We start from the raw sequence: 21,771 nt of genomic DNA, 5'->3' as shown, positions 1-21,771 counted from the left end.
GTGGTCCTGCCCAGCGCTGTCTTCATACTGGCTTCTGATAGGGGACACTCTTAATGGGGTCACTGGGAGAACCTTGACTTTCGACGCGGCGGTGGGGATCCTACATTGGTTCCCGCATACCCCTAAAAATAAAATCTCAAGCAAATTTATAGACTTAGGGCTCATTCTCGCTAAAAGAGAGATAACCAGGCATTGGAAGGCAAGAGTTGGTCCAACGGGAGCTAAATGGCACAACGAACTTCTGAAGTGGGCCACAGGGGAGAGCACTTTGCAATACCAGCTGGCGAGGCGACAGCAGAATGAGAGGGCGCTGGAAACAGCATTGGAATGGGAGACACTAGTGCAGGCTCTGCGAGATTACAGTGCTTCCAGCGATTCCGAGAGTGATGACGCAGCACAACTTGAGTCTTGTTAGATGTCCATAACACTGGTCTCTACGCAGTTACCTAAAGTTTCTTCCCACAGGCTCTTTTTACACACACAACACACTGATGGCGGGGTTGGGCGGGGGGAGGGGGTTAGGCTGAGTAGGTGTTGGGGCGGGTTTGTTCTTTTTGGTCGATTTAGAAAAGCAGACGAAGGTCGCTGGTTTATCCGGATCAGCCTCGACATTATACCGGATCCCCACCTGCGATTTTACAAACAGACGCCGCCCGACCTTCGGGTTGTGGGCTGAATGGCTGTGTATTCAAGGTGTTTCCTCACGGGGGATCGGTTGCTTTTCCTTTCCACTGCAGAAATATCGCCGATCTGTCATGTAACTTTGGCTAATTCCTGCAATAAAAATATATGAAAAAAAAAATGCATGCATTACCGCAGGCTGAACTGACCTTTATACTGGGATCGGTTACTGACAAGCATGCAACACTGCAGGAAGAACTAACCTGCATAATGGGATGGGTGAGGGGTGTCCCTGTGACACTGAAAGCAGAATACACCAGGATATTGTGAAAGTGTCATTAGCCTGAAGGAGTACTGTGGGCAGAACGAACCTGCAAGGATGCGATCAACTGAACTTGGAGATAAAACTTGCACTTTTGCCAGGAGTGGCATTTGTGCATTATTTAAACGATTACAACTAAGCTGGAAGGAATAGTCCACAAATCTGCTACCAAAATCCTTGTTTTTTATGGGTGTTAATCTTGTGGTCCTAGATCAAGACACGGACTTTATCTTAAATTCAGATTCAAAATTAAAGATATAAAAGAGGCTGCGAGGTCCCTATGCAACATCCAGGCTGCTGGGCCAGGTGGCCTTCAGGGATAGCGGCGCAAGGAACTCCCAGTGCGTTTGATCCAGATCTTCTAAACTTTCTTCAAGAGGTCACATCATCAGGTCTGGGATCATCGCCCTAGAATGACACGAGAGGTCACGTCAACAGGTCAGGAGCCATCACCATCTAATGACACAATTAGGCCTCTTCTTTAAGAAGCAAAAACCTCTCGAATTATAGGTATTTCTGCCCAATTTTCCCTGTAAATTTTGAAATGAAACATTTTACATTTTTATCTGCATGGGTGGTGGCAAACTGGGACCAGAGGCAACATGGATTCATTGTGTGAGAAGGGCTGGACAAACACTCATCTATCATTTTCCTAGAAACAGAAATGGCATCTGAAAATGTGTTTAGGGTAAACTTTATTAGGTGAAGTAGGTTTCTGTACAAACATTGACAGGCCATGGTCATGATCAACAAATTCAATTTAGATTCTTTTAGAATGGGCGATGGAACCAGACAGGGATGCTCCCTATCATCGCCACCTAAGACCCTTTGCATGGAGCTATTTCTCAGGAAGCTTCTTGGCTGTGAACGAATCAACCTATCTGAGGAGATCATCACTGTTAAAGTGACAGCGCATGACCATGATAAAGGGGTTGATATCTCAAGACTCATGCTACGCCATATTGGTAAGGATTTTGGGTGTAGTTCAGGGTGTTGAGAAAATCCAGTTATGAATGAAATTTGTCTTGCGATGGGCAGCAATTTGGGGAAATTAGTTTCACACATTCAACGATATGTTCAATGGCAACTCGTAGACATGGGTAGTCAATGCACTTCAGGAATATATATATATATATATATATTACCTACTGGCGGTCGCCAGTAGGTATATATAGTTAGGATTTTTTCTCTATGGGATTTTTGAAAATTCTATGTCTAATAACTTTGGCGTTTGTGGACGGAATTGGCTGAAACTTTCAGGAAAATGGAACATTTTGTTTCTGAGCAGCCCCAGACAATTTGGGGGGTTTCATCAAGGGGGGCCGAGAAAAAAGGGGGGTCCCAAAACGCGTTTTTCCCATGTTAATTTGCATAGGGCGGTTGGCCTCACTTTTAGCTCGAACGGCTGAATGGATTTGCACGAAACTTGGCGAAATTGTAGGGACTGTTAGCCCGATGTGCCTTTGCTAGGTCTCAATATATGTGCTCCAGTGGATTTTGAGTAATTTAGGTTCAAAAAAAGATATATATCTGGGCGGAGCCTAACCACACATCTGATCTGATTGGCTGTCAGCACTTCATCCAAGAAGTGTTGGCAGCCATCTTGGGACCAATATACATGATAGCACCTCATTAAAAAGCATTGTAGTTAATAGAGGGTTTTAGGACTTTAGTTACATTATAAATCATTTGTTGATGGTACCATACTCGTTTTAGGAATTGTGGTGGGTTCTAAGGTGATTTTACCATGTGAAAAAACCTTCTGCTGTGATATCATGAATATTGTTTGAAAGAAAACTAATATCTCATGATTTTCCCACAGTGGTTTGGAAGGGGATCTATAAGCTAAACTGAAAGCATATTTTCTGTAAATTCACATTATCTTTCTCAGTCATGTGAAAGTGAAGTCTGACATTCTCAGTAAAACATGTACATCCAACAAGGACAGAGACTGTCAGTTGATTCCTTTGTGTTCTACTGCAGCCTCCTAGAGTGTTCTAAAGAATAACTAGAGCGCTAACAGTCCTACTTATTACAAAGGTATGGCACACCTGAAGCCATCTTGATTGGAATAAAGTGGTAACTCTTAAAACATTTAATTTAAAAAGAAACATGAGGGGGTATATTTTGCCATAGAAAGTATGATTAGTGCTGCAGAATGAAAAATTAGGGCACATTTTGAGTGACTTCTCAAATCCTTTTCTATTTCATTAAAACATTCTGACATGCAGTCTCCCAAAATGGCCACCAGAGATAAAAGAGCCCAAATGTAGCCCAAATATCACCCAGATGTAGCCCAAGTATAGCCCAATGACAGAATGTCCCAGAGTGTTCTAAAGAACAACTAGAGCGCTAACAGTCCTACATATTACAAAGGTATGGCACACCTGAAGCCATCTTGGTTGGAATAAAGTGGTAACTCTTAAAACATTTAATTTAAAAAGAAACAACATGAGGGGGTATATTTTGCCATAGAAAGTATGATTAGTGCTGCAGAATGAAAAATTAGGGCACATTTTGAGTGACTTCTCAAATCCTTTTCTATTTCATGAAAACATTCTGACATGCAGTCTCCCAAAATGGCCACCAGAGACAAAAGAGCCCAAATGTAGCCCAAATATCACCCAGATGTAGCCCAAGTATAGCCCAATGACAGAATGTCCCAGAGTGTTCTAAAGAACAACTAGAGCGCTAACAGTCCTACTTATTACAAAGGTATGGCACACCTGAAGCCATCTTGGTTGGAATAAAGTGGTAACTCTTAAAACATTTAATTTAAAAAGAAACAACATGAGGGGGTATATTTTGCCATAGAAAGTATGATTAGTGCTGCAGAATGAAAAATTAGGGCACATTTTGAGTGACTTCTCAAATCCTTTTGTATTTCATTAAAACATTCTGACATGCAGTCTCCCAAAATGGCCACCAGAGACAAAAGAGCCCAAATGAAGCCCAAATATCACCCAGATGTAGCCCAAGTATAGCCCAATGACAGAATGTCCCAGAGTGTTCTAAAGAACAACTAGAGCGCTAACAGTCCTACTTATTACAAAGGTATGGCACACCTGAAGCCATCTTGATTGGAATAAAGTGGTAACTCTTAAAACATTTATTTAAAAAGGAATAAAATGAGGGGGTATATTTTGCCATATGAATTATGATTAGTGCTGCAGAAAGAAAAATTAGGGCACATTTTGAGTGACTTCTCAAACCCTCTTCAATTTCATTAAATAATTCTGACATACAGTCTCCCAAGATGGCCACCAGAGACAAAAGAGCCTAAATGTAGCCCAAATATCACCCAGATGTACCCCAAGTATAGCCCAATGACAGAATGTCCCAGAGTGTTCTAAAGAACAACTAGAGCGCTAACAGTCTTACTTGTGACAAAAGTATGGCACACCAGAAGCCATCTTGATTGGAATGAAGTGGTAAGTCTGAAAACACTAAATTTAAAAAGGAACAACATGAGGGGGTTAATTTTGCAATAGAAAGTATGATTAGTGCTTCAGAAAGAAAAATTAGGGATCATTTTGAGTGACTTCTCAAATCCTCTTCTATTTCATTAAAAAAATTCTGACATGCAGACTGAAACATGCACTTTGAATACCAGCAGCAGACGTCCCTGGTGAGCAGTAGCTTTACTACAGTGATCTAATGTGCAACTAGAGTGCTAACATTCAGAATTTATGGCAAATGTGTGACACATCTGAATGCCTTCTTGATGGAACCAAAGTAAACAAGCATTGAAAATGCAATAGATCTCGCCCTCGTTTAAGTTAAAGCCATTCTGTTTGTAATGAGGTGGCTTTTTAGCTTTGCTTTTATTAGTGTTTTTTCAACTTTCATGTAAATAACATGCATCTGTATGCATATAAGTATATGTATGCATGCATTTATGTTTGTATTTATATAGATATACAGATGATATATGTTTATATATGTATGTATATATATATATTCACTGAAAAAACCATAGGCTATAGACCATATATAGTTAGGAATTAGCATTTACAAAACCTTGAAAATTCACTGAAAAAACCATAGGTTATAGACCATATATAGTTAGGAATTAGCATTTACAAAACCTTGAAAATTCACTGAAAAAACCATAGGTTATAGACCATATATAGTTGGGAATTCGCATTTACAAAACCTTATTTTACTCCCACAAAACCATTGAAATTCCATATATAGTTAGTTGCACTAACTATATATCGCGCACCCGCAATCCACTGCTGATGGTGTCACATATTACATCATTCATGACATGGTCAGTGACATCACTGATGACATCACTGATGACATCTCAAATGACATCACTGATGACATCACTGATGACAACATCCAGTGACTGTATTTTTCTGTAAAGTTAAAATATGTCTTACATATTGAAGAATGAGTGGATGTATAAGTGTCTGGATGAAGGATTTAGTAGGTGCATGACTGACTGTATGAGTGAGTGATTAAATGTGTCTCACTGAGTGCATGGGTTAGTGACTAAACTGTCTTAATTTGTGCATCATTATGTCTGTTGTTCTGTAAACTGTTGCATGTGTTGATAAGTAGCTATATGAGTAACTATATGGGTTATTGATTGGTTGCCCAAGTATTTGTATGGGAGACTGAGTGTGTGTGTGTGGGTGGCTGGGAGGTGTATGACTCTATGCATAGATGTGTGAGCAGTTGATTCACTAGATGTATGGTTTCAAAAGTGCATGTGGAAACAGCTGTATGGGCGGTTGACTGTGTGCATGAGTGTATTGGTGAGTGAATGGATATCTCAGTGCTACATGTCAAAGTAAGTACATATGTAAAATACAGTACATGTGAGAGTTGACATATATAAATAACTGTGCATAAGAGCCAGTGAATGTGTGAGTGGCTGTATGGATCATTGTGAACTTGTATCAGGGATTGTATAAGAGAGTAAATATGTGTTAGTATATGTTTGAATAAGTAAAGTTTGTATAACTGTATAGTTGAGGAAATGGAGGTGTGATTGATTCTTTGCATGACTGACTAGGTGTGTGAGTAACTCCATGGATGAGTGACAGTCTGTGAGTGTCTGTTTACACTGATTGTATCTAAGGTTATTTTAGAGTCTGAAGAGGTTAATCGTATTATCACATGAATGATATCATCAGTGATGTGATCAGTAATGTCAAATGAGATGTCATCAGTGATGTCATTTGAGATGTCATCAGTGATGTCATCAGTGATGTCACTGACCATGTCATGAATGATGTAATATGTGACATCATCAGCAGTGGATTGCGGGTGCGCGATATATAGTTAGTGCAACTAACTATATATGGAATTTCAATGGTTTTGTGTGAGTAAAATAAGGTTTTGTAAATGCGAATTCCTAACTATATATGGTCTATAACCTATGGTTTTTTCAGTGAATTTTCAAGGTTTTGTAAGTGCTAATTCCTAACTATATATGGTCTATAACCTATGGTTTTTTCAGTGAATATATATATATATATATATATATTACCTACTGGCGTTCGCCAGTAGGTATATATAGTTAGGATAAATTCCCTATGGGACTTTTGAAAATTCTATGTCTAATAACTTTGGCGTTTGTGGATGGAATCGGCTGAAATTTTCAGGAAAATGGCACATTTTGTTTCTGAGCAGCTCCTGAAAATTTGGTGGGGTTTCGTCAAGGGGGGGCTGAGAAAAAAGGGGGGTCCCAAAACGCGTTTTTTGCATTGAGTTTTCCATAGGGCGGTTGGACTCACTTTTAGCTCGAACGGCTGAATGGATTTGCACGAAACTTGGCAAAATTGTAGGGACTGTTAGCCCGATGTGCCTTTGCTAGGTCTCAATATATGTGCTCCAGTAGTTTTTGAGAAATTAACGTTTAAATCAAGATATATATCTGTAACAGCGCTCTGGGCAGCGATCCGGTCCGCTTACTTTTCGCTTATCGGAACTTTGCGCGCAGAAAGCTGATTGGCTCTCCGGTGTCTGTCAACATTCTAAACAGTCCGGAGCGGCCGCCATCTTGTCTCTCGGTAGGATCGAGAGAGAAGAAGAGGTGAAAAACGAAGGGTGAATTTAATGAAAGGGGGCAAGGTATCCCCCTTTTGACCCCCTAGGAATGCTGTTGGGGTTATTAAAGGGACCCGTGGGGAAAAGAAAAAAAAAATGATTTTTCACGGTAGAAGCGCTTCACGGGCCGCGAACTGGGCCGCAAACTGGTAGCGAAACGGGAATTCGCCATTTTGTGCTTCGTAAATTAAATTACTAGTTATAAGTGGGTACGGGAGACGTATCCTAATCCCCTATGTTTCCTGAGGGTGGGTGAGGAGGCTGATATATGTTGATACATCTCTTCCAGCGGCTGTGCGTGAGCTTTTTTTTTTTTTTTGCTGCGTGACAGTCCGGAGCGGCCGCCATCTTGTCTCTCGGTAGGATCGAGAGAGAAGAAAAGGTGAAAAACTAAGGGGGAATTTAATGAAAGGGGGCAAGGTATCCCTCTCTTGACCCCCTAGGAATGTTGTTGGGGTTATTAAAGGGTCCCGTGGGGAAAATAAAAAAAAAATGATTTTTTCACGGTAGAAGCGCTTCACGGGCCGCGAACTGGGCCGCAAACTGGTAGCGAAACGGGAATTCGCCATTTTGTGCTTCGTTAATTAAAGTACTAGGTATAAGGGGGTGCGGGAGACATATCCTAATCCCCTATGTTTCCTGAGGGTGGCTGAGGAGGCTGATATATGTTGATATATCTCTTCCAGCGGCTGCTCCATCTTGCCTTTTTTCGAATGCCACAATTTTGTCGTGCACGGCAGCCATTTTAGATGCCAGGCTGGTCCCAGGCTATCACCTACCCCTGCGGATGTAGTTTATGGCCCCAGCTGTAGAGAATTCAGACATGGCAATCCTCCTGATTCAGGCGTGTGAGTACTGATTTCAGTGCTAGTCTCCCGCCTCCCGATTTCTGCAAGCAAAAACCCGGGGGCATATTACTAACAACTAGCGATAATTTTTGTCTATAACTTGTTTAGAGACAAAAATTATCGCCGCACATCGGCGATTTTTATCGCAGATAAACCTTGCTATTATCGCAGAAAAGTCAGCGATATTCATGTATTATCGACCTAATGCTCTTAGCCATGTTATCCACCTCCCATTGGATAACATGGCTAAGAACTGCTCAGGGCAGGTGTTAGATTTTGGAGATATTCGCGCTTAGCGCGAATATCTCCAAAAGTTGGTAATAGAAGGTAGCGATGTTAGGGACTGTTTCCAGTCGCTAACATCTTGGCACGCCACTTTGCATGTCATTAGTGATAAGTATCACTGACATGCAAAGCCGGGCCCAAGATGGTCGCTATCTCCTTTTAGGTGTCACTAACTGGTGTTAGCGACAGCTTGATAATAGGGAAATAATTTTATCTCCGCTTTCATGGTTTTTAAAGCCAAAAAAGCGGAGATAAACCCCCTTGATAATATGCCCCACGATTCCTTGGGGGTTTCAGCTGACAGGGCTTGGTATTGTGTTACATGGTAATTTTTCCATGAAACGTCAGAGGGTCGATGTAGGGGTTCTAGAAGAGGTGATAAACCATTTAAGCCTCATGAACAAGCGCATGGTCTTTTAAAGATTTGTGAAGTACTCGGGGCGGCGGTGTGTGTGTGCCCTCTTTCAGGAGCGGGCGGGGGGGCACTGCCAGCAACTTGCCAGGTCAGGTAGTGTTCAACACGTGCATCACTCTTTCTCTGCCTGCTATTGCGCTCCATGCTTCGGAAAGGTAAGAAAAAGAACGTGCATTTGAGTTTGAAATGTCCGATCCTGCAGCAGCACACTCCCAAAGCCCACACATGACAATAACCCGATTCAAGGCCCCATTCACCCGTTTTTCAAAAAATAGATAACACTCCAACAAATTAAGGTTATAAAACTTTATTAACTTTTAACGATAATGAACAGAACAAAAACTAAAAACATTTAAACATTTATTAACACAAAAAGCAACAATGGTTAGAAGCTGTCTTTTGTGCGAATAGTCCCAAGGCAGCACAACGTGCAGAGTTCTGGACGGCACCCAGGTGATGTCGCCTGGGTGCCGCACTGGTTTAGGGATCCTACAATGCTGCTCCGAAAATTGGCGTGGGGCGTCCCGGGTGGGGCGGGGGGAGGCCTCGTCAGTAGCGGTCTGTTGTGCGAATAGTCCCAAGGCAGCACAACGTGCAGAGTTCTGGACGGCACCCAGGTGATGTCGCCTGGGTGCCGCACTGGTTTAGGGATCCTACAATGCAGCACAGAAAAACAACGTGGGGCGTCCCGGGTGGTGCGGGGGGAGGCCTCGTCAGTAGCGGTCTGTGTCCAGTGTCACATGGCTGACACAACATGTACGACAGGCACCCAGGTGATGTCCAGTAAACTGCCGCACTGGTTTTGGTATCCTACAATGCTGCTCCGAAAATTGGCGTGCGGCGGCCCGGGGGGGGGGGGGGGGGGAGGCGGCGTGAACGGGTCTCCCCAGGTGGCGGCCATCTAGCTGAGTTGCGCTCGCTCTTGCGGCCACAGCGTCTCGCTCACCATGTTGTGGAGTTGCTCCCACTCTTGCAGTGCAGCGATAGGCGGCTGCCACATGGCTGTCAAAATGGCGGACGGCTCTTCGGTTTTGGGCCTGGTCCACTGAAATGGCCCTGGGACACCTTGGAAGTCGGACGCTTGCCTGCTAGGGCTTGGGCTCCATTCTCGAAAAGCGTCCCCTCAGCCGTGAAGATTGTATAAAAGTCTTGGGGGCCCCCGACTCCCGCAGGCTTCCGGTGGGGAGCGGCTGCCATGATTGCTCGCGGAATGACCACGACGGAGCCACGAGATGGTGGTGCTCTCATGCTGACGCCAGCTTCAGTCTGAATGATCCAGAAACAAGGTGGGGCTTTCATCGTTTGGGAAAAAAAAATGTTCTAAACCAATGAAAAGTGTTATTTTTAGGTCATATGACCAAGCCTTCCATCTTTAGGAAACCAAAAGTAAAATGAACCAATGAAAAGTTTTATAAACAAGTCACATGACCTGTTATGCGACATAGGGCTACAAAAAGCGTAGAAAATCCGTTGGCACGTGAGGCGGCGTCAGTAGCGGACCGATGTGCGAATAGGCCGAAGGCAGCACAACGCGCCGAGATCCGGATGGCACCGAGGTGGTGTCCAGCAAATTGCCGCACTGGTGTGGCCATCCTACAATGCTGCGCCGAAAGACGGCGTGTCCAGCTGAATTGCGGTCACTGTTGCGGTACAGTGACTCGAACGCGCCGAGATCCGGATGGCGCCGAGGTGGTGTCCAGCAAATTGCCGTACTGGTGTGGCCATCCTACAATGCTGCGCCGAAAGACGGCGTGTTCAGCTGAGTTCCGGTTACTCTTCCGGCACAGTGACTCGAACGCGCTGAGATCCGGATGGCACCGAGGTGGTGTCCAGCAAGTGGCTGCACTGGTGTGGCCATCCTACAATGCTGCGCCGGAAGTCGGCGTGGGGTGCCCCGTTGGCTTATGAGGTGATGTCAGTAGTGGACTGATGTGTCAATAGGTCGGAACCAGCACAAGGCGCCAAGATCCGAATGGCAAGTCCTGGATGTTGAGTGCCTCAGTTGAGATTTCTGAGAAGTGCTTGTAGAACTGTCTGAAGCTTATTTGCACCTGCTGCAGCTTCACTAGGTCCGGCGGAACTTGTTGCCTTTTCCCTTGTGCTTCTTTTCCTACAATGCGTTTCTTCTGAAGACACGACCAGGTCCCTGAATGTGTGCAGGGGGACGCTATTGAATGAATGAACGCGCCGAGATCTGGATGGCACCGAGGTGGTGTCCAGCAAATTGCCGCACTGGTGTGGCCATCCTACAATGCTGCGCCGAAAGTCGGCGTGGGGTGCCCCGTTGGTTTATGAGGTGATGTCAGTAGCGGACCGATGTGTGAATAGGTCGGAACCAGCACAAGGCGCCCTGCACTGTTGAGCCTTTTTCAATGTCTGTTTTTTGTTCTTTCCCCTCCATCAAAAACAAAACAAAAATACAAGGCGCCAAGATCCGAATGGCAAGTCCTGGATGTTGAGTGCCTCAGTTGAGAGTTCTGAGCAGTGCTTGTAAGACTGTCTGAAGCTTATTTGCACCTGCTGCAGCTTCACTAGGTCCGGCGGAACTTTTTTCCTTTTCCTTTCTGCTTCTTTTCCTACAATGCGTTTCATCTGAAGACACGACCAGGTCCCTGAATGTGTGCAGGGGGACGCTATTGATTGAATGAAAATGGCGGCTTGACACAAAGCTGACTCAAGCGTTACTGTTGGTGCTATACAGACAAAAATTGGTTTTCAGTTTGTACATTCTTCAGGTTTTTTTTTCCATCCAAGTCTGATTGAGAGTTTGTAGAAAAATGGCTTCAGATTTTCCACATACTACTCTTCAACATTCTTCCTAAATGTAACAATGTGAAACTCACTAGGAGAACGGCTGTTTCTGTTTCCTTTCAAAATGCTGCCACCAATATTTTCTGAATAGAAGACACCATCTTGTAACATAAAGGGCCGAAAGGGGTTCTGGTCTGGCCGATGGTTGGTGGAGACATTTTGACTATATCTTGGACCTGCCCGGCCTCGCCCAAAATGGCGCCGGTATAAATGGGACTCGTAACTCTTTGCCCGCAAATGTATATCTAGAAAATGTTATTGTAAGTGGCCCTGTCGTATTTTAATTACAAAATGTACGTCCACCGATTCCGCAACTGTTAGACACCTTTGTTCTTGTCACCTAATGGCCCGCTCGTTACGTTCTTCTACAGTGTAAATGTCTCCTCATCATATACGATTTGAGTTTGCTCCGTGGCCGGCCCACGTGGTTATAGGCCCGTATTTGTATACTGACATTTTCCCAATAAAGGTTTTTAAAACAAAACACGGTAGTAGTATTTTCATTTGTAAAGTTTTTACTTTTAGTGACTGTTTTCGAATCAGTACAAGGCAAGTGAAATAAAGCAGTCCAATTACATGACGGATAAAAGGTATAATATGTAGGAACGCAGTAAAGATAAATGGTCAAGGGCAGTTGTGTTTTTCATGTCTGCAACATAAAGTGATCGATAAGAATCTGATAATCAGGCGTATCGGCGACTAAGACAGCAGGCCGAATCTCTTTTACTCAACGGCTCCGTCATGGAAGGAAGAAACGCCCTTTTTCTCGAAAAAGGAATATATTTTACTTGCCAGACAGTTGTAAATTTTCCGGGAAAGTACATTAGCCTGGAATATTATAACATATGTTTGAAAAAAAAATATTGTTCGAAAATAATAAAAAGCGTAATTTTTAGGTCATAAGACCAAGCTTTTCATCATTAAATTAACAAAAGTAAAATGAACCAATGAAAAGTTTTATTAACAAGTCACATGACCTGTTATGCTTACGTTACGCGCTGCGCGCCGCGCCTCGGATCACTTCCGGGTGCGCTAACGCGGCGTGTCATAAAACGCATTACGCGACAACGTAGGTCAAGAATATAGTCTAAATGTCTCCACCAACCAGCGTTCAGAACACAACCCCTTTCAGCAGTCCAAAAAGTTCTGTTAAATGACAACAGAGGGGACAGGCAACAAGAACCATCAGTCAAAGAGGGGAGGGCAAGTTCTTCTCTTCCGGGTCATGTTGGGGCGCTACCGGAACTGATCGAATTGGTAGTCTACAGTGTTTCTGGATGTTTCAGACTAAAGCTGGCGTCAGCATGAGACCACTACCATCTCGTAGCTCCGTCGTGGCCATTCCACGAGCAATCATGGCAGCCGCTCCCCACCAGAAGCCTGCGGGAGTCGGAGGCCCCCAAGACTTTTGTAGAATCTTCACGGCTGAGGGGACGCTTTTCGAGAATGGGACCCAAGCCCTAGCAGACAAGCGTCCGAGTTCCAAGGTGTCCCAGGGCCATTTTAGTGGACCAGGCCCAAAACCGAAGAGCCGGCCGCCATTTTGAGAGTCCTGTGGCAGCCGCCTATCGCTGCACCGCAAGAGCGGGCGCATCTCAACTACATGGTGAGCGAGACGCTGTAGTCGCAAGAGCGGGCGGAAAACAGCTGAATGGCGGAAGAGGCACAGTGTAGCAAAAGCGGGCGGAATGGCAACTAAAACGATAAAGGGGCGCCCCACTACAGCTTGTCTTCAGGTCAAACGGATTGTGGGACAAGGTCCAGAATTGAAGAGTCATCAAAAGGCAAAAAGTACCGCCGGACCCCGGGAGCCGGCCGCCTATGTCGGGGGCGATCTCAGGCTACACCAGTGCTATAAGACTTGGGGAGGGTGTCGGAGCCAAGCGTCTTCTCCGAGTCCATGGCCATCACAGCGTCCCTCAGGGGCCTCCGTCAAGCTGTTTAGGAAGGTAACATATCACATTGTTTTCTAATGCAGTCAGGTCCACAAACGACACTCACTTACTTTGAGAATAGTGAAGCTGCAGTAGGTGGAAATAAGCTTCAGACAGTGTTACAAGCGCTGCTCAGAACTCTTAACTATGGCACCCAACATCTAGAACTTATGCTATTTGAGAATGGTAGTGACATCGAAGCATCTCAGGGACCAAAACCATTAACGTACTTTCACGTATGAAAATCTTACTTGGGGAGGGGGCAGGAGCGAAGCGCCCCCTCCCAGTCAGCGCCACCACACCGTATGTTGAAAATCTGAAGCCATCGTTCTACAAAGTCAACCAAACTTGGATTGAAAAATCTAGAAAAATGTACAAACTGAAAACCAGTTTTGGTCTGCATAGCATCAGTAGCAACGCTTGAGTCAGCTTTGTGTCAAGCCGCCATTTTGATTCAACAAAGCACAGGCATTGAAAAAGGCTGAAATTCAGAACTCTAAACTATGGCACCCAACATCCAGGAGCTTGGTATCCGGATCTTGGAGCCTTGTGCTGTTTTCGATCTATTCACACATCGGTCCACTACTGACATCATCTTATAAACCAACGTTATGTAAATAGTTTTTTAATAAAATGTTTTACCCTGTTTCTTTGCTGGTGTGTTGTCTATATTTTTAATATTTGCATAGGGTTTGTCATTATTTTGTGCGGGATGGGTGATGGAGCCGAGCTGTCTTGCAGCCCTCATGGTGTGGAGCTCAGTTCATCTCACTATTTTCGTATTTCTCAAGAAGGGTTGTTCCTAATATTTCTATTTTAGCGAGGTCAAAAAGAGATCCAATTAGTGGCCTACTGATTTTGCTCGATTACTTTTATTTTTTTTACACGATTTTTCACTATCTGCAAAGACTAAACAGAGTATTGCGACTTTGTGCTTGTTTGTAAATAGAGAATGATCCAAAGAGAACCAATTCTAAAACAGTAAATGCTTGGACAACAATCAATCAAATGGAGAGACAAGGAGGTACGACGGATTACAACGGAGGGGAGGGGGGGGGGCAGCGTTCAAAGCACATCAGCGTGCATAAATACGAAAATGTTTTTATCTATCACGTACTTGACATTTTAAAGCTTTTCATATTTGCTATTAAAAAACCAATGAAATTCACAGAAAAAACCATAGGTTATAGTGGATATATAGTTAGGAATTTGTATTTACAAAACCTTGAAAATTCAATGAAAAAACCATAGGTTATAGGCCATATATAGTTAGGAATTAGCATTTACAAAACCTTATTTTACTCGCATAAAACCATTGAAATTCCATATATAGTTAGCTAACTATAAGCGCTAACTATATATCGCGCACCCGCAATCCACTGCTGATGATGTCACATATTACATCATTCATGACATGGTCAGTGACATCACTGATGACATCACTGATGACATCTCAAATGACATCACTGATGACAACTCAAATGATATCAATGATGACATCTCAAATGACATCACTGATGACAACTCAAATGACATCACTGATGACATCTCATTTGTCATCACTGATCACATCACTCATGTGATAATACAATGAACCTCTTCAGACTCTAATATAACCTTACATACACTCAGTATAAACAGACACTCACAGACTGTCACTCATCCATGGAGTTACTCACACACCTAGTCAGTCATGCAAAGAATCAATCACACCTCCATTTCCTCAACTATACAGTTATACACATCTTACTTATTCAAACATATAATAACACATATTTACTCTCTTATATAATCCCTGATACAAGCTCACAGTGATCGATACAGCCACTCACACATTCACTGGCTCTTATGTTCAGTTATTTATATATCTCAACTCTCACATGTATTGTGTTTTACATACGTACTTACTTGCACATGTAGCAATGAGAAATCCATTCACTCACCAACACACCCATGCACAGTCAACCGCCCATATAGCTGTTTCCACATGCACTCTTGAACTCATACTCCTAGTGAATCAACTGCTTACACATCTATGCACAGAGTCACGCACCTCTCAGCCACCCACACACACACTCAGCCTCCCATTCAAATATTTGGGCAACCAATCAATAACCCATATGGCCACTCTTATAGCTACTGATCAACACATGCAGCAGCTTACACAACATCAAACATACTGATGCACGAATTAAGACAGTTTAGTCACTAACCCATGTACTCAGTGAGACACATTTAATCACTCACTCATACAGTCAGTCATGCACCTACTAAATTCTTCATCCAGACACTTATACATCCACTCATTCTTCAATATGTGAAACATATTTAAACTTTACAGACACATACAATCACTGGATGTTGTGATCAGTGATGTCATCAGTGATGTCACTGACCATGTCATGAATGATGTAATATGTGACATCATCAGCAGTGGATTGCGGGTGCGCGATATATAGTTAGCGCTTATAGTTAGCTAACTATATATGGAATTTCAATGGTTTTATGCGAGTAAAATAAGGTTTTGTAAATGCTAATTCCTAACTATATATGGCCTATAACCTATGGTTTTTTCATTGAATATATATATATATATATATATTCACTGAAAAAACCATAGGTATAGGTATATATATACATACATACTACGAGGATCTTCCGGTTTCATTCACTTTGTGGTACCACATGGTAAATATTATATCTTTCTGCAAACGTATACACCTTTCAGTTACTTGCCCATTTTTGTGAGCACTTTGTTTTTCATGCAGCAATCTCTGCCTTAATCTGGGGGCAAAAACCCCAGTGAGCTTACTGTTACCCATTCTAAATGCCTAATTATGTAGCTCGCTGTTGACCCTAACAAGAGGTTTGTGTAAGTGAAAAAATATGTGGCACCTTCATTAGGAGAAAATTAAGCGCTGAAGAGCAGAAATGTTGTCAAACCTCTGAAACAAGGGAGAAAGGTGGTTTCCCTCCCAGTCTCTCAGATTTTGCTTCTCATAATGTTATCTATTTTTATCTTGTTTGATCACATTTTGCTCCTTGGTCTCCATATGTAAATTACTGTCACTAGAATTGCTTGGTGTATTGCAACCTCCCTAACAGAAGAAAATAAAAAAATAACTAGTCTTTCTATTGAGATGGGTGTGTTAAAAGTCACCGGAATCTCCCGTCATCAACTAGGTTAATGCATCACCAACACCAAAGCTCTCCACTAGACAGGAACATCTGCCGGCAATGATCCACCCAACGGGCGTTAGCCACCTGAGGCTCGGCGTTCCAAAGTCAGGGAGGAACCACTGGTATAGAGCGGGGGGTGTTACTGCAGTGTCCAAGGGTGAAATAACACATTCAACATGGAAAGTGAATGTAACAATGGGTTATAGAAACGTAAGTGACACTGTAGGAAGTCACGTTAAATTCCCCAATCTGTATATTGTATTGGGCTCACAAACAAAAGGGGGCAGTGTAAATAACCCTCCATCTGTATCTTTTGGGTGGCTGTCATAGTGCATGGGGTCACTGTGCATTGAACGGGTCAGGAGATCGTATGTTACACCTAAGCATATAACCCTGCATGCAAAGTATGAATATATCTACTCATCCTTGAATTCATCAAACTATATCTCACCTTCAGGAGTTCCCACGCTGGCTCCTCACACTTCTTTTCTATCTCTGTTATCAGGGCATTGAGAGAGGTGATTTGATTGGAGAGTCTGGTGGTATTTGCATTTTCCACCATGGTGATTTTCTTCTCCATCTCCTCCAGTCTTCTGTGAAGTGTTTGCTCATTTTCTTTCAGCAGCTGCCACAGTTTCTCGTACTCAGATTCAATTTTCTGCTTCTCAGTTCTTAACTTCTCCTGTCAGGAGCAAAGAAATGCTGGTTAGATATTAAGAAGCTTCATTCAGGCCCTGCCATCCTTAGGTTGGGAGTGTTGAGGGGGACGGCTCAGGTTCTTTCAAACTTCAGAACACTAACATGCTTTTCCTCACTTCTGAACGGCAGTCTCTCTAAGTACCTTCACTTCTACCATCTTACGTCCTTCTCACACTCTTTCCCTCTCCCCACAGACACCTCACGGACCTCAGAGAGCTCAGAATTTGTGAAGCTGCAGAGAAGCTCGATCCATGGAGAGGGCCAAGGGAAAGAACCCACCGCAGACAGAGACAGTCAAAGACCCAGAGAAAGGCTGAGCAGAGAGACTGGCTGAAGTCAAGTGTGACTGACACGTGAACATGTAAATGAGTTGGAGCCAGGAACATTCAGCACTTGGGATGGACGACAGAAGATTTGGGAATGTGAGGAATAACCCCATGTTGCCGGGACACTGAATATGCAGAAGAAATTGTGACATTAACCTCATTTAGAGTGATGAGGTGGGTAATTTCACACTCAAAATTATACCAGTATCAAGTATTCCGATGTGCAATTGGGAATTACCAGATATATCAAAGTTACTGCAACAGTTTCTGTAGGTAGATCGCAATTTCCTATAGAAGATGGGCGAGGAGGTTTGTTAGACCTCTCATCCTATTCTAGGATAGGAGGATCTGAGTTTTCAGGTGAGGTACATTCACCTCAGCAGGAATAGGAGGGTTTCAGCATTGGAGAGAGGTATGTCTCTCTGGCGTCACCATGTAATACTGCGGAGTAAGATATGTATCCACTTCTGGTAGAGGGTTATGTCCTCTATGTGTCACTAGCAAACAGGTGGAGGATTGTGCTCCTCTGATGCGTCACTATTATACAGGGATTGTCCTCTTGTGCTGTGTCACTAATACACATGGAGAAAGGGGTTCTACTGTGCTGTGTCACTATTATACAGGGGGAGGGTTGTGCTCCTATGGATTGTCATAAGTATACAGGTAAAAGGATGTGCTCTGTCTAGTATGCTGGTAGAAGGTTTGTATGATAAGGCCCTTTCTGTACGGCCACCCCCACACTTGTTCCTCCAATGCCGTTGGTTTTGACTCTGAAAGTTCACTGGAACCTGCTAATCAGGCCCCAGTGCCCTCTCTCTAAAATATGATGCATGTGAATTGGTAACCCTGATTAGCAAGAACTTTAACCCCCTTATAAGTCATAGGTAAGTGGTACCCTAAGTACACTGGACATGGGAATTAAAGGGGTCACCAGGGCTTGAAGCACCGAGTGTGCTGCCCAGAGTGGCCCAAGTAAACAGATGACAGGAGTCTTGCCATTGCAGACTGCATGAGCAGAGCCATCATCTCTACCTCGATTTTGCCCTTACCATGAGTGGCAAGGTCACAGCACTATTTGTAATATATGCCAGACAGTCCTAATGTAAGCCACCTAAGTCCAGGAGGAAGAGTGCATTATATCAAAGGTGTGGTGAATATGTAAGAGCAAGCTTATATGTCCCTAAAGTAGCCTCCTTCCATTAGGGGCTACTTTAAGATTCAGGATAACATGGGCTGGCACATGGGCATTCCAATGACGTCAGCTCCATTATAGTACCATTGAAAAGAGTCATGTTTGGTATCATACAACTTGTCTCATCAAACCAGACTTTTTCCTAAAGTAGGGTTTAATGTAACATGCACTCAGATGGCTACCTTAGAGGTTGCCCTCCTGGTTGCTCCATCCTCTCCTGTGCCCTGGCTGACAGACTGCAGCTACTACTGCCGAAGACAGGAATCTGACCCCCTGCCATAAGATGTGAATGTTCCCAGGAGTCAGAAACGTGAACCTGCCTAAGCGGGAGGTGTCACCCCCCACCTAGTGCCCTCACACGTACCTGCCGCTGCCTAACATCAGAACTGCCCCAAGAAGAACCGCCATCAACGTTGCTGTGAAAGCACTGATCCGACCTGTAAGACCACAACCATCACAGATTAGCTGTGCAGGCCTCCTGAATTGATTATCACCAGCAGTCCTTGGCCTGAGTGAAGCTGGCGCTACAGCTCCACACAACTGGAGCTGCTGCCAAAGGAACAGGTCAGTCAAGCCTGTGTGCCAATGCCATCAAAGCCATAACTCCACCAAAGAGGCAGGGACAAATCTACTATCTAAGCAGTTTGTCCCCGTAAACTTGTTGAGGCAAAAGTGATTGAACTGATCTACACATGATCCGGTTCAGTGATCTAGAGTAAACTGCACCTGTGCTTGAATAAGGCCTACGCCCACGTGACATCCCGTGGACCGTAGACATTAAAACTCAGAGGGAAGAGGGCGTGTATTGCCTTATTGAAGATTATACAATGCCGCTATGTAATTTTACCTTTATAGAACGGTTTGATGTTTCGTCTTTCTGCGAACTCAAAGGTCTTTCTTTCTAACTAAAATTAAGCAATGGGCCAGACATAAAATTATTGTGCCTGTTGGTTGACTGTTGAGTTCCGAGTGCTTGCCCGCACTCTCTTTATGAGAAGCGTTTGACTGCTCGATCTCACGATCCGGCGAGTCAATTGCAGAAAGGGAAGTCTTTGGCCGACCCTCCAAAGCCAAAAGGACAGACCCCTGGACACAAGAAGCAAATAGCCTCAACCGCCACGATTGGGGATCACTCGTCTCTTTCTAGCCTGTTCACGGCCCCTCCCCCCAATGCGGTCTGACTGTGCAAAAGGAGTGCAGAGCTGTGATCTGGTGTTTTACAGCAATAACTGGGTACTCAGTGAGAATACAATCAGGCAGCATAGCGACAAGTGAGGTAACAACCACTACAGAACGAAGAGTGTACATTAGGAAACACACTTCACAAAAATTGAGTAAGAGCTTAGCAAATACCATGAGATGTGTATGACAATGACACCTTCTTTAACTTTATCACCAGAGACAAACCTGATGAACTCATAAATATCACAACCGTGGTGTCCGAGTGGTGATCAATGTGCACTATTGACGATCCATTGCAGGATAGCCCTTTCTTCCAGGGTATGTTTAGCTATGAGCCATCTTGAAACAGCAGTTTAATGTAGGCATAAAACAGGACACCTGGAACTGTAGCCTATATTGAATCCAGTTTCAGAAAAACCTTATAACAAGGATTTAGCTCAACAGATAAGTCCGAGATCAGTGGCCAAAGCAGGGTTGTGCCCATGTTTCCAGAGTTAGAAAGGCATAAGCCCTGAAGAAGGGAAATGTCTTGGGCACAAAACATGTCAAAATTTAAAAGGCATTTGATTTAAAAACGAATGAACTATTTGTAGGTAAGATTCACTATAAAAATGCCTTTACTTTGAAACAGAAGATTCCGTGGAACGTGTGCACTCTAAAAGGTAAAATATTTCCATGACCCGTCAGTTTCTCAGTACCCACAGGTTTGTCAGAAGTGGTGGCGTTGGATATACCATTCATATGGCTAGGTCAATCGTCACCAGCTCCACACCCAAGAAAGAAACTCATCAACACAATGTTGGACCTTCCGTGCTCAATTTAGTATCTAGATCAGTGGCTCTTAACATTTTAACTTCTGTGGACCCCCAATTAACCATTACTGTACAGATGCGCACACACACACACATATGTATAGATGCTTGTACAAACTTGCAGATGGATGTCTCCAGAAGTACACAATACTACACATGCACACCCAGATGCACCTCAATAATCTCAGAGATGTACAACTCCAGACCCATGCAAACACAAACGTACAGAGGCGCACACACACAGATGCACTCATGTATTTGTACACTTACAAATAGCACCAGACCTTGTGATATGCAAACGTACAGACAGACATTCACATATGGAAGTACAAACTTGCACCCAAAAAATTCAGACTAAAGCATATACATCCCCCAAACACACATGCACACAAACGTGCACATGCATTGGCTACCTTTTAAAACCCATTAGCCGTTGGGAAAGGGGTCTACTTTTCCGCTTAAAGATTTACACTATGAAATGTATGCTTTGTTTTCCATTGGGCTATAATTCTAACCTCAATCTCCTCCGTTGTCCTTGCAATAGCCAACATAATCAATCTTTGCTGCATTTTTTTATTTTTCTGTAGCTATTACCTGATACTCACTAAAAGATTTCTGATACCTTATAAACCAATAAAACCCGCTTTGGCAGTATATGACGCCAAGTCTCTTGGGTCTGCCCTCTATGGGGCAGAGATGTGGGGTTTTGGGAAGCTCCTCCTCTTGCAGACCTCTGAGAACAGGTTTCTAAAGGGAATCACTGGACTACCGCAGAGTACTCCACTGATTCCCCTTGGTCTGGACCTGGGGAGAAGAGCAGTTAGTGACCTAGCGAGGTTGCGCCGATTCGCTATTGGAGACGCCTCTGGACTACCCCGGAGATCCGGCACTATGCAGAGAGGTTTTTAGCCACAATAAATGCTGATACCTTTCACAAGATAGTTTGGCTAAAAAATCTCAGGTCTGCTTTACGCGACCTTGGTCTCTCAAATTTATGGGATAATCCAACCGGGGAACTCTTTTCAAGCATAAAAGCGATTGAAGATCTATATTGGGATCGGGTTGCTGAAAGAGTTTGGAA

The 21,771-nt window shown here is 43.6% G+C and overlaps 1 protein-coding gene across 1 annotated transcript in view; it reads right to left on the bottom strand.

The window, feature by feature from the left end:
• LOC147710237 (E3 ubiquitin-protein ligase TRIM39-like) overlaps positions 1-21,771 on the bottom strand; it is a 192,891-nt gene that overhangs the window by 127,731 nt on the left and 43,389 nt on the right. Inside the window, exon 3 of the mRNA XM_086920910.1 lies at positions 16,931-17,161. Within this exon, the coding sequence (XP_086777036.1) occupies positions 16,931-17,161 (231 nt within the window). The remainder of the gene's footprint in view (positions 1-16,930; positions 17,162-21,771) is intronic.

Source organism: Lissotriton vulgaris, chromosome 5 (assembly GCF_964263255.1).
Source record: "Lissotriton vulgaris chromosome 5, aLisVul1.2, whole genome shotgun sequence".
NCBI lineage: Eukaryota > Metazoa > Chordata > Amphibia > Caudata > Salamandridae > Lissotriton > Lissotriton vulgaris.
The sequence above is the reverse complement of the archived record's forward strand: the minus strand, read 5'-3'. Positions and strand labels throughout refer to the sequence as shown.